The sequence below is a fragment of the Typopeltis vanoorti genome, chromosome 18, assembly GCF_054136105.1.
Source record: "Typopeltis vanoorti isolate ZY-2024b chromosome 18, IOZ_Tvanoo_1.0, whole genome shotgun sequence".
In the NCBI taxonomy this organism is placed as follows: domain Eukaryota; kingdom Metazoa; phylum Arthropoda; class Arachnida; order Uropygi; family Thelyphonidae; genus Typopeltis; species Typopeltis vanoorti.
Window position 1 is genome coordinate 60417557 of NC_143566.1, and position 14443 is coordinate 60431999.

Here is a 14443-nt window from a genome sequence, read left to right on the forward strand (position 1 = left end):
ATGAGAACCCACTTGTCAAAAAAATTATGGCAAGAATATCACTTACAGATATATCACCAGACACCCCACTGAAAAAAATGAATACTTCGATATCCACTGATCCTGACACATCAGTTGTATTGAATTTTTTTTCCAGGTGAAGATATGGACATACCTGATAAAGGTAAGCCTTCAACCTCCTAGAAATTAGACAAGTCTATGAAGCCAAAACAATAGGAAAATTTTTACACCAGAACTGTCATGGGTTTCATGAATATCGATGATATTAAGATTTTGTTGCAGAAACACAAACCTTTCTGTTTCTGTTTGCAGGAAACAGAAACATATTTAAAACTTAATGAGGACCCTACCTTAAGGAATTTTGCTGTCATACACAAGGACAGAACTGGAGGTGGTCCTGCTCATGTATAGTAGGACTACTATACTAGTAGGCAGTCATACTCCTTCACAATTTACTGCCACTTCATAACATAAGAGTAATTGAAAGACAACTTCAACAAGCAATCATGTCTCTTCATGAGCTCTTAGTAATGGGTTCAGGTTTTCAGCAGAAAAAACTGCCTGTGTACATGTCTGCTGAAAATGCACATTTCACTCAGATCCTGTATTAAGAATGGGACAGACTGTTATTCTGGTAACAACAGAAGCCAAATTCTTGGGACTCATCTTTGACAGAAAACTTAAATTATTTGCAACACATTTGTCAACAGAGGGAAAAAGTGCAAGAGAGAGAGAGAGAGAAATTTGATTCTCTTTGCACTCTATCCTCTTTGGAATGGGGTGCTGATCGATCTTCATTGTTTTGTTTTTAGGGTAACACTAACTATGTTCTAAAAATAGTCTCTCCCAGAGCATCCTTCATGGACTAGTCTTTTTTCTCCATGTTGGAATGGTCAATATCACACATGCCAGACTGCCATATGTCCATTTGGTATGTGTATTAAGAGATTATGAAAGCTATTGGCATGAATGTTGACAACATTACTTGCACATAACAGCATTCCTCCATGGCAGGTTTGCACTCCATCCTGCAGCCTTTCACTTTGTCAACTACAAATGTCTCATTTGCTGCCATCATATGTCTACCTTCAATTGTTTAATGCACACAGAGCAGCCTACTCTGATTTCTAGCCCATTTATACTGATGGTTTAAGATTAGATATCTCTTTTGGTTGTGCTGCTATATTTCCTGATTTTACTATTTCCAACCAGATCCCACTCGATTGCAATAATTGAATGCATGCAAGCAGAGTTGCATGCCATTCAGCTTGCACTTGTGCATATAAAAGAGAACCACTACCAAAAGTGTGTAATTTATACAGACTAGGCTATCTCCTCTCCTATGTATAAAACCCACATCTAGTGCTTTGTGAGGTATTACAACTGTTATACAAAATGAAGACTCTTAATTTTAAATCCCAACCACATTGGAATTAAGAGAAATATGGCTGGGAATCCAGCATTGTGAACCCTTAGATGCAGCTGTTAGATCAGCTCATACTTTTTCCACATACTGTTTGACATTTTCCTGTGCACAACACAGATATTTTATAAGATCAAAGCTAATTGCCCAGTGACAATTGTCACGGCAGGAAGCACTGACAAACAAATTTTATAATATTAATCCTGAAATTGAATATTGACAGTCTAGTCAACAGAGAAACAGAGGAGAGGAAGTTTTTCTTACTAGGCTTCACATAGACCTCACTCATCTTACACATCTTATTTTCTAGTAAGATGTGTGAAAAATGCGACACATGCATTTTATCATGTGTTGTATTCTGGTGGAGTGTCAGAACTTCACATTGAGAAAAGAATAAAATTTTTACTTATCTGGCTGAGTCATATATACTCAGGCAGATGTTACCAGACTCAGACAAATAATGACAGTTTTAACTTTTTACAAAAATTAATTTATACAAACATATTTGATTTTAAATTCTGTTTATATGTAGATATTGCATTTCTTAAATCAACAAACCAACCTTTTGCACTCTCTTTGTCTTCCCCAATTCTATGTAAAATCTTTTCCACATTAATCTGGTAATAACCCTTAGGAATTTATGTCTCAATTGTATCCCCACTTCACCTCCCTTCCTATTCACTAGCCTTTGTAAATTGCATTTCTTTAATCTGTTTTTATACTTGGCATTCCAGAGACCAAAACCATTTTAGTCAGTTATCTCTGGACCCTTCTCAATATTTGACTAGATAGCCCCATAGTGCAATTGGAAGAATGATAGTATGTTGTGGCCTTTGATTGAAAAAAGGCCTGAGTTTGATTCTCATCATGAAGAGAGGAATCTTTATATGGGCTTTTTCAATTGAAGGCGAGCTAACTAATCTCATATGGAGGTAGCAGGGCTTTTTTTCTTCCAGAAACTCGGATTTTTCATCCCACTTACAGGCAGGTTATCAGAACACACAATTTACAGACATAAGATACTTTTGTAGTGGTGATGAGCAGTAGATGGTATTGACTGTAGTTGCATGTAGTAGGAAAGATGGTGAGATGTGTGTAGTGGAATGGAGTAGAGTGCCCTCTCGTGATGAGGCCTTAGACTCCTTGGAGGTGTCACATAATAATAATAATCTTGTTCTTTTGAAAACCAGGTGATCAACTCTGTGCATACTATATAGCTGTTTCAAAAATATATACTAAATATATGTACTGCATTCTTATTCAAGAATAAGAATTTTAAATTAATGTGGAATTCATATTATTAAAACAAAATAACTTTTCTGCAATCAATTAGATAAAAACTAATAAGAGTAGACTTTTGTTTTGTTTATTTGATCTTTAATTAACAATGCAGTAAAACAGCAATTAAAGAAATGACAGAAATGACTTGATTTATACATCAGCTCAGCTTTTTACTTTTACTGTATATTAAGCATGAATACTAAAAATAGAGATAGCACTTTAAGTTCAGTACTTAGTTTTCAGAGTGATATTTTTACATACAGTAAATGCAACTGTACCAATAGTGAATAATGTGAAAAAAACTCCCAAATTCAAGAACTGTTTTTGAAATTCTTTACTTTTGTTTTTTTCTCTCACAATGAGCCTCACTGTTCCTACAAGATGTTCATTACTCCAACAACTGAAAAATGATTGAAATGGTAAAACAATAGTACAATCTTAAAAATGTTAACAATTTATTAACTTTTTTTTTTTTTTTTAGCTTAGCAGTGCTATAACATTTTACACATGATAAGAATGTATTCAGTAAAGTACAGAATATAAGGGAAAACTGTTTGATGATATATAAGTAATAGAAATTACTTATATATTTTTAAATAGCTGCTTGCTGTTTATAACCATTTTACAATATGGACTCCAGAATTGTAGGTCAAGACTTGATATTGAGTCATACTAACTGTTTTGTTTGTTTTCTCACTATATTGCATTTTTAAATCAAGACAAGTGTTGGCTGTAGAGGATTGTGGCTTATATAACATCAGCTATCTCCCATAGCCAACTTGTAATGACATAGCAACTGTTTGTTGTAGTTGCACTTCTATTATAGTAAATTTTCTGTGAATACTGTTAACGGTATAACCTAAAATATTCTCGTTAGTGTATTATAGTGAGCAAGTTTGTAACATTTAATATTTGCAATGGTGAGACTTGATATATAGAAATTGAATCTATTATTTTTGCTCAACATGTGCCAAGAATTTCACAAAGATCCTTAATTGTCTTCGAGGAACTACTATACTTGGCCATATTTTTCTTCCTTTATAGCAGGATCCACCTTAAGCCACTGCTCTTACTGCTTTATATTATTTTGACAGAGAAAACATTTTATGCTAGATGTTTATTGGAATGAAAAAGACACAAAGAATGAATCAATCAGTGTTTTCTTCAGGGTTGTGCCAATGAATCTACAAAGTTTGGAGATTCATTGACAGACCAACTTGTCTGTCTAAATTATGTTGCATTACATTCATAAGGAATCTGGTTGTAAACACCAGCTAGAGATTGAGGCAAATGTTTGTCTTTTGTCGTTAGTAAGAAAACAGAAATTTTGTTGTTAGGAAAATATGTCAGTCATCATGTGAAACTTCTTTAAAATTCTTCCTATTGTTTGGAAACATCCAAAATATATGGGATTGGAACCCTGCATTCTGTTGAAGTATTCATAAGTGTATGAATTTAGGAGTCTTTAACTGTTGAATGTGACAAGGTTATAGTTATTTAATTCTATTAAAGCACAAAACATTTATTCTTCAATTATGTGACAATTCCAGGTAGTATGACGTGAACAACTTTGATGTATATATGCCACTAAAGCTAGATTTCTGATATACACTGGTCAACAAAGTACCAGAGGCTGTGTTAGCAAGTAGGATGTGGGCATAGATGTTTGTGAATGTCTTTAGCTTGGGAGATGGATTTCATCATCTCATGTGAGACCAGCTCACATGGGGTGGCAGCCTTCAAGTGGCTTGAAGAAAGTTTGATGTTTGATCTCCAGAACATAGTTTCCAGGCCTGGTAAAATTAAAAAATAAAATAAAATATATATTTTTTTAAACCATCTAGAAGATACTTTTTTTAACAACCATTCATTCTTAATCCTTAACCCATCTACAGTACAAATGTGTACTATAGGTTCACAAATAAAACTTTCATGGGCAGAAACTACATTAAAAAAACAAACAGAACTTTTCTTTTCTATAGTGAAATGAATGCAATGCAAGCTGTTGATTTGATGTTGGAGGTTGGTTAGTTCATTTTCAGAATAAGCTCAAATGGTATATCATGATCAAATTCCTGACATGTACCCTCAAGGGGTGTACAGGATATGATAGTACTACATGAAAAATTTATCATTACTAACTTCCTATCTACAATTTTCCTCCAAATCAGTCTGTTACTTGTCAAGAACTCCAACATTATCAGGTCTTATATTTCTATCATTTAAGGAACTTTGTACTATATATATATATACACACACAAATGGTGTATATGTATATATATATATATATGTATATATATATATATATATATGTTAATAATACCAAGCAATTTTTAAACCTGGTTTTACTCCATTTCCCAAGTAAGCAAAACAGACAAATAAGTCAAGTTTGCGCCTGCAAGTGATGCAAGTCTAGCTGATCCTACAGGTAGTGCAGGACCAGGGCAACTCGTGGTAAAGGTGGCATGAGCTCTGATCACTAATCTTAATATTTACCCTTAATGCCAAAACACATCTCCAAGAAGGAGATGCATGATGTTTTGTATTAAAGGCAAGAGGCCACTACCCAGACCGGTTTCGACCTTTATTGAGGTCTCATCAGTGGGAGCTAGGCTAGAAATACCAAGATTTAGTAATACAGAGCTCATAAGTAAGGTTTAAAAATTGCTTGGTATTATTAACATTTATTATACCCAAGGTAAAATACTTTCTACATTTATATCTCCTCCAGAGATTTTTATTTAATAAGGTTAAAACACCTTATGGCAACTTGTTCTGGTAAAATACTTATGAGCTCTGTATTACTAAATCTTGGTATTTCTAGCCTAGCTCCCACTGATGAGACCTCAATAAAGGTCGAAACCGGTTTGGGTAGTGGCCTCTTGCCTTTAATACAAAACATCATGCATCTCCTTCTTGGAGATGTGTTTTGGCATTAAGGGTAAATATTAAGATTAGTGATCAGAGCTCATGCCACCTTTACCACGAGTTTCCCTGGTCCTGCACTACCTGTAGGATCAGCTAGACTTGCATCACTTGCAGGCGCAAACTTGACTTATTTGTCTGTTTTGCTTACTTGGGAAATGGAGTAAAACCAGGTTTAAAAATTGCTTGGTATTATTAACATTTATTATACCCAAGGTAAAATACTTTCTACATATATATATATATTCTACATAGCAAACTCATAAAGCCAATTATGAAGATCCTTTCAAAGCAAGTTTTTGAAGCCTTGAAGCTCTTTGTTTCACAAAAAGTTTGGGAGATTCTCATCCTGTTAAATATCAGAAATTATTTATTACATATTTTATATGATCCTTCCAGCATGCAGCACTTGCTGTTATTGGTTAACCAATTGTATTTTGTTTAATGACAACTTAACAAGCCAGAATGCAAGGCATTCTGTCTCTTTGAATTGCTTATTCACATTGCTTATATACTGGTTAGTTTCATTAAGAAATATTTGTGCTAATTTCATTAAAGTTTACTCTGATTTCTCATGCTTGAAAACAATATATATATGTATAAGAATCTAGATGGAAATGCTAGATAATTTACCTGTAAATGGCACTATCTGAAAACCGAACTTGCCTGATATGGAGATTATTTACCATGTCAATCTTTACTCTTCCTTTTGTTCTGATATGAACTCTGCTGGGATTAATAATATAAGAATCATTCCTCCATATGTAGAACTCCCCATCATTATTTCTGAAAATTGACATATTTCAGTCATAGATACGTTTCTGATAATTATACAAGAAACTGAGTATTAATATAAATTCTTTCAAATAGGTTTTAGTTAAGTGCAGATTAGCACAAGTTAAAGAATGGAAACTATTTGTGAACCTGTGGTTCCAGTGTGTAGAGGTCAAGAAATTACAGAATGTTTCAAATAGGTCTTGACTGATTACTATAGTAAAAAAACAGCTTCTTTTTTGTTTGAAGAAACGTTTTATCCAGCTCTTCTGTGTGAGCTTTAGTAATACAACAACTGATGCTGTAGTATTACTAAATTTACTGATGTTCTACTTGTTATACCAGCTACTCTGTCTTGTAATGCAAGACAGAATAGCTGGCAGATTATATCAGTATGTTTTTTTAAATGCAAATACTACCCATGGCAGGCTGTATAACAGTACGAGCATTATCATAGACTAAGAGTTAGATAATGCAGTAACTCACTTTAGATGCTAAACATAGAACTTTTTCTGACCTCCATAAGCATTACAGTGAAATTCATCCACTAACTAAAGGCACCATTGAGTTTTGAGCAGCATTAAGTTGAAAAGAAAAGTGTGTAAGAAAGTTTTAAAGCAAATGAAATCTGAGCAGCTTTCGGAAGTCTGTAGACCCAAATACGCAAATATTATTCAAGAAAAAATGAAAATTATTCATGAAAACAAGAAGCAAACCTTAGAGAATCAGTGACGCACCCTGAAGAAAACAAATATATTATACAAAATATATTTGTGTGTAAAAAGTTAGTAGAAGCTATGTGAACCTGAAGTTCAGAAAATTCTAAAAAGATACCTAGAACAGCTTACATTGAAATTGCCACTCTTAGATAGAAAAACTGTCATGAATCATTGCTTTTCTCTTATAATATAGGTTGGTTGGCTAGTTTTACATGTATTATTATTATTATTATTATTATAAGAGAGACATCCAGAGAGTCAGGGACTCATCAAGAGAGGCTACATGCACAAGCTGTCATACTTGGTCATGAATTCATTCACACTGCTTGCACACACACAGCATCCAATGGCAATCCATTCCAATCAGTCTATGAGAGAAAAATCTAAATCTCACTCCTTCACTGAGAATGAATGAATGGTGGCATTCATTCATTCTCAGCTTCCAAGAATGTCCCTCTATAAAATGGGAAATTCCATCTATTGAAATCCTGTATGACCCATTCAGAAGTTTGTAAGTCTCAATCATATCACCCCCCCCCCCACTCTTTCTTCTGTTTCTCAGTCTATAAATTCTCAATCTGTTTTTTCTTCATAATCAGTATTCCACAATCCTGATGTCATTTTTAACACTCTCCTTTCACTCTCTCCACTGTATCAGAATCACAACAGAAACCGGGAGTCAAGACCGGCATGCAGTAGTCCAAGTGAGATCTTATCAGGGCCCTGTAAACAGGTAAAATGACTTCCTTATCTTTACATGTCAACATTCGTTTCAGCGTTGCAATTATTCTCTGAGTTGTATTTACAATTTTTTGTTATATGACTCTTGAACTTCAACTTCCTGTCTACTAAAACTCCAAGATCCATGGCCTGATCAGTTTCTTCTAGCATAATCCCACCAATATAATATGACACTGGATATGTAATCATGACAAAGTGCACGACTTTACATTTAACATCTATTTTCCCACAGTTCCAGCCTATTCAAATCATTCTGCAAGTATTGCATATCAACCACATAGCTGATTACCCTACCCATCTCTTTGCATCATCACCAAATAGCTGTATGTCACCTGTGAAATCCTTCCAATGGCATAATGTACAGATTGAATAACAGTGCTAGGACCTTGTGCTACCCCACTGGTTACCTTAAATCTTTCAGACTCACATCTCCCATATACCATTTTTGATATCTGTCAGTCAGCCATCCTCTTATCTAGTTAATATTTTATGATCCAATCCCATATTCTCTGATTTATGCAAGTCTATGCTATATTCTATCTAAGGTCTTAACAAAATCTACAAAAGGAATGATATATCCATTCCCTTGTCTGGTTCAATGGTAACATTATTATAAAATGTAAGCAAATTGCTAAAACATGACTTTTCCTTAGTAAACCCATGCTATACATTACAAAGTAGAGATTCTCTGTCGCCCATTTCTGAATGTGAGCCCTAACCAACTTTTCTGACCTTCACCACCACTCCTGAGATACTGATTAGTCGATAGTTGGATGCATTGGTCTTAGCCCACTCTTGTGGAATCTCCCCTGTTCTGAGGTTCAAATTATATTGCCTGGTCAAAAAAAGTAGCCAGTTCAGCTGGACACTCTTTTAGCATCCGTGCATATCCCATCAGAATTCTTATTCAATTTGTGCAACAGCTCTAATACCTCCTCCTCCCTCATACACCTGATTTTCTTCATCCAGTGAAGAGGTAGCAGTGAGCTCAATGTTGCATACGCCAGGTTGATAGCTTTTATCATAATGGAACATCCTCACACCATCTGCATTCATTAGAGTTATTCTTTCATGTTTATTCTTTCTTTTATTGCAGCATAGCAATAGAATTCTTTGGAGTTGTCTTTAGCTTTCCATACAATAGTATGCTGCCTTATGTTGTATAATAGGGTGAGCCAGATAATCTACCATGAAGATCTGGTCTTCTGTCATTCTTCAACATTTTTTAAATCTAGAATAATTATGTAGGCAGGTGAAATAATTTCTAGCAAGCAATATTTAACAGAAAATTTGCATTGAATGTTAGACTTCTAAAGCATGTAAGTCAGCAACAGTGAAATTTTAAGTTTTTTGACCAGCAAAAAATTAAGACTGTTTATATATTTATAGAATGACACAAGGAGAGGTATAGTATGCTCACAGATTCGAGATCCTTCGACACTTCTGCACATGTCACAAAAAGGAGAATCCATTCCTTTAATAGGGTAATCAATCCATCTTCTGGGATGAGTTTGTTTATTATTACAGGTCGGAAAATTTAGCTTTTCTTTTACGAACATTGTAGTTTTTAAACTAGTACAGCAACAAACAAGAAAGCACGTGATTTTGCATGTTGGCGACCAATTTGTACATCCTTCATTTCTTTCTCCCCTTCAGCATGAATCGACTATTCTTGGCAGAAAGTCAAGTGGAGCTCTACAAAGTGTGGCCATACTATAGCAGTGTATTTGAACAGTGTTAAAGTGGTTTTATATATATAAAGCACTATTACAAAAATTTACACAATATATATATATATTCACATTGTATATTCACATATACTCACATTGTATTGCTAATATAATAAGAAGTACATTGACATGTAGGGATGGAGGTGGTGGTGCTTCTGTATAAGGCATTAGTCAGACCATAGATGGACTAGTGTGCTCATTGGTTGTTTAGTTTTCATTGTGATGTGGAAACACTAGAGATGGACCATCTCTAGTGTTTCCAAAGACAATTCACCAAAGTGTTATCAGGACTTTGAAGTGTTAGCTGTGCAGAGCAGTTGTTGGAATATAGATTACAGAGTTTGGTGGGTAGGAGGAAAAAAGGAGATATGCTAAAGACCTTCAAGTTGGTTAAGCGATTTTACTAGATTATGACAAGGAATTACAAAAAGAGTGAACAGTAAGATAGAAAGTACAAGGGGGGGGGTCATCCTTAAAAGTTCTATAAAGATGTGGTGAAGAAGGGTGTGAAGAGTAGATTTTTTGCATAGAGAGTTGGTGAGTGAACCTCATTGCCAGAGTGCCTTGTGAATGCAGGGATTGTAAATAATTTCAAGGTTCAATATGATAGATATGTTCATGTTTGGATTGGCCTCCCATGATTAGTCTATTAACTCCATATAAGTTACTGTAATAATAATAATATCTATAATCACCAAAAGATAATGAAATCTATTAAGTATATGTTTTGTAGAAATAACATAAACATATTAATTCAAAAGTCTTACCCTGGACACACTAAGACAATACTTTTTCCAACTTCTTCATACCTAGTTTCTCTCTTTGCTAAAGCTGGAAGAGGGGGTAATGGTTGATGCATGGAATAGAATCCTTTGCTGTTATCAACGGTGTCAATTACCTCACCTGCTTTGTTAGTTATGACTGTAATTCCTGAAGAAGTGGGGCATGGAATCTGGGGAGGAAAAAAAAAACATTTATTATTTTTTTATTTATTTATTTATTAATTTTTTTTTTTTTTTTTTTTTGTAGTTGGGAAACAAAATTTAATAAATTTTGCTTTCCAACAAAATGTTAGTCCAATTTTAATTAAAAAATCAGCTAATGCGTTTTTGTTCCTGTATTGGGAGGTAGGCGTGTTCAGTGGGAGGTTCAATAGCCAATTTTCTTGAGTTTATGGGACAAAAAACTCAAGTTTTCGGGCGAAAACCTGCTTGCTAATGCCAGAGAACAACTAACTCGGGAACCAGTCGAGAAAAGGCTTAGAAAAATGTCCTCTAGTCGGAGACTAGATTTGAAACACCAAGTCTTTCTTCGTGCAGTCAAGTGCCATAGAGTACAAACTCCACTTCTACTGAGCTACACAGGCAGCCCAATTTTAATAAACGTATGTAAATTTTTGTCATAAATATCTTATATGTGAAGATATTTTGGTATATAATTTTTTAGAAATGAGATTGACATTTTTGAAAACTTAGCAGACCATATCCAGCTTTTTAAAACCAATAGGATTTCTTTGTATGTTAACACCCTCAAAAAAAGCTGGAAAGCTGTGGCATGTTTAATACTACAGTAGGCTAAAGATTAGGTAATTTGGATAACCCTGCTCCAGAGACCAAATGCTGCTTTAACAAGCCACTTGAAGTTTAGAATTAGCAGGTGCCATGGTCTCACAGTGGGTGATAAATCATCTTTTGCCAAAAGGTATCTGCAAACATCCATACTGTGATGGATTTCTACCAATAAGCTGTTCAACCCAGACCAGTTTCATAAGTACCAAACTTCATATATTCAGGAATGAATGAGAGGACAGATTATGGCTACTGAACCTAATCTCTTTCTTTTCATGTTGAAGTCAGGGAGCTACAAGCAAGGAAGGCTATGTTGTAGACCAGTATTATCTTTTTTATGGTTATCCCATATGTGAAGTTTAGGCAATCTACAGTAAATAGTAATTTGTTATGTGTATCCTTCAGCCAGTTTGCCTATTTGGTAGCATGAAAAAGTTTAGTTTCTCAGAGAAAAAACCTTATCATCTCTGTATGAAATTGGCTGATTTATTTTCAGTTGAAGAGTTGTTATAAAGGTTCTTTTGTTCTAGATGTGATTCATATCAGGTGTTTTCAGCCTGAGAAAATTGATGTTGCATTGTATTTGGGATTGCTATGAAAGCATTAAAGTTGTTAAGAAAAGTAATGCTACCTGAAAGAAACTGTCAGAGGGAGTAAGCCCAGATTTAAAGAAAGTTAAAATCTTTCAAGTATCAGGTTATTGAAGATGAAAGTGAATGAGGCAATTATGAAAACAGGAAGTAAATTTTGAGCTAAAGAGGATCAAAAAGAGATTTATTGTTATTTCCAATATTTTTTGTCTGTTCCTTTATTAATTTCATCTCCATAGGTGTCTTTGCAATCAAACTGCATGTCTCTTATGTCATCATGATGCAATTAGCAAGAACTAAGCAATTTATTGAAAACACTTGAATCAAACTCCTTTATTAGCATTAATATTTTTTGAGGCTTTTTTTCCATCTGATGTAAAGGTGAGAGGAATTTTGCTGTGCTGTGAATATCATTTTTCCCTCCTATGCAAATAGAAAAAGTACTCCAAGAACAAATAATTTAATGCTAACTTGTAATAAGAGAGGTCCAAATGAAATCTCCAGATTACTGATCCCCTGTAACTGAAAGTTAGGAAATCTCATATGGCAGTAGCAAAAAAAACAACTCACTGATCAGAAACATGGAGAACACATCTCACAGTAAAAACCAATCTCCTGGCATCATAATTTTCCTCAAATGCATGCATAGATGATTTTGATAAATGTCTCTGAATCATTCCAAATACCCAACTTTCAGAAAGTAATCAGAAAACTCCTGTCTAAATTAGATATCTGAAAGTCCCCTTTCTCTGACAGCATTCCTCCAATTGTCCTGAAGATTTCCATTCTAGACTTGACTTGTGTTCAGTGTCACCTTTTCATGACCTCTTACTCCAGTGGTACCCACCCTACATCCTGGAAATTAGCCCATGTCTAACCCATTCCCAAGAAAGGTGATAAATTCTTGCCATCAAACTACAACCTAATCTCTTTCACTTCAGTCCTCTCCAAAGTAATGGAGAGGCCCATCAGTTCCCAATTCTTACACTACAGTATGGATTCTGCCAATTCTGATTAACAGTGGTTATACTTGCTTATGTCTCCTGCCTCTGGATAGGTACCATGGGAAGTTTGGTGAATCCCAAGTATTAAGTAAGCTCCGATTATTTGGTCTATCCTGTGACTGGGTTGCCAATTTTTTTACTGATCAGACATTGCATGACCTGTGAGAAAATTGGCAGACATCCCCCTATCTTCTAGCTATACAACTAATGCTGGGATCTTACAAGGTTCAGTCTTCTCACCTATTGTCTTCTGTCTATATATCAATGTCTTTCTCCAGTTGACCATCAATCCAATATATAGTTTTGCTGACAACACTATATTATATTCCTTCTCCTCACTTGACAAACCTTGCACCACACACCTTGCCACAACTCACAGAGCAACAACTTCTGCAAGCCTAAATTCTGATCTACAAACCATTCTCAATGGTGCTCGGGTAACCTTGTCAATTTCAATACTTGCAAAACATAGTTATGCCTTATTTTCCACTCAAAAAGAAACATATTCTCCCAGCCTTACATTTGATAATATCCAAATTTCTAGGCAGATGAGATTTCTCTCTGGAATTACCCTGACATCAAGCCTCTATTGATATTAAGATAATCCCACAATGCCTTCTTAGTATCCAAAATATTAGAATTCCTCTTTTCTCAAGGCATTACCTCTGAACAGTTATTAACTCTATATAAATCACAAATCAACCTCTATTGAGTAATGGTCATGCATCTGAGGCAGTCTCCCAAGATCATATCTCCCTAAAAATACTTGATGTAATACAGAAAAGAGAGCAATCTGACTGATTAACTCATCCATTACCAACTCACTGTAACTGCTCTCTCACAGGCATTTAGTATTTATTACATACTGCTCTATAAATATTTTCATGGTAAATGTTCATTAGCATCAATAATTCACCCCCCCCCGTTTTTTTTTTTTTTTTTTTCTATCACTCCCAAATCCATTGAAATGCATGCAGCTGTCACCCAACACCACAGTCCAACTGCATACTCACAGATCAAGTTTCTCTTCCTCCTTCATTCCTGCTGCTGTACTCTGGAATAGCTCCCAAGGAATGTAATGCACAGACCTCATGCGAACAAGTTTCTACTTTTGCAAATCTCTTCCCATACACTGTAATAATGTACTATAGGTTGATTGGTTGAATATTAGGCTTATAGATACTTATTTCATCCATAATTCCAATCACTCTAACCGAACTCTGGACTAGGTGCTTCAGCCATGATTCCCACCAACGTGGTTAACTCTGATATTTTCAGTTGACACTGCAATAATGTAATGACAGTTTTGTCAGTTGGCATTTTTTATTTTTACTATTTTCTCTTTTTTCCCTTACACTCGTTCTTCTCTCGCTCTTTTTTTTTAAAGTGTAACAAAAGTTGTGAAATGAATTTTATTCCGTGATAAACCCTTCACTAATTTAATCTGCAAATGGCATGTTAGAATCATGAGCGGAATAAGAATTAGATGATCTGGGAACTCTGCCCTTGCAACTAAATATGATACTTTTTAAGCTACTTCAGTGAGCATGGTAGCAGTCTCACAGTACATAATGAAAATCATCTATTACCTAATATTTGCAAATATCCATTAGCCCAAGTGAATTTGAATACTTCTTTGGAAAATGTAGTTTCACCATTTGTTCCTACATTTGTACCTAGTAAAATGT

At 34.8% G+C, this 14443-nt stretch overlaps 1 protein-coding gene across 1 annotated transcript in view; it reads right to left on the minus strand.

Moving 5' to 3' along the window:
* Nucleotides 1–6258: 6258 nt before the first annotated feature.
* LOC150096711 (Ig-like V-type domain-containing protein FAM187A) overlaps nt 6259–14443 on the minus strand; it is a 28002-nt gene continuing 19817 nt past the window's right edge. Inside the window, exons 5-6 of the mRNA XM_090408694.1 lie at nt 10361–10545; nt 6259–6415 (exon numbers count right to left, since the gene is read on the minus strand). Of these exons, the coding sequence (XP_090264820.1) occupies nt 6259–6415; nt 10361–10545 (342 nt within the window). The remainder of the gene's footprint in view (nt 6416–10360; nt 10546–14443) is intronic.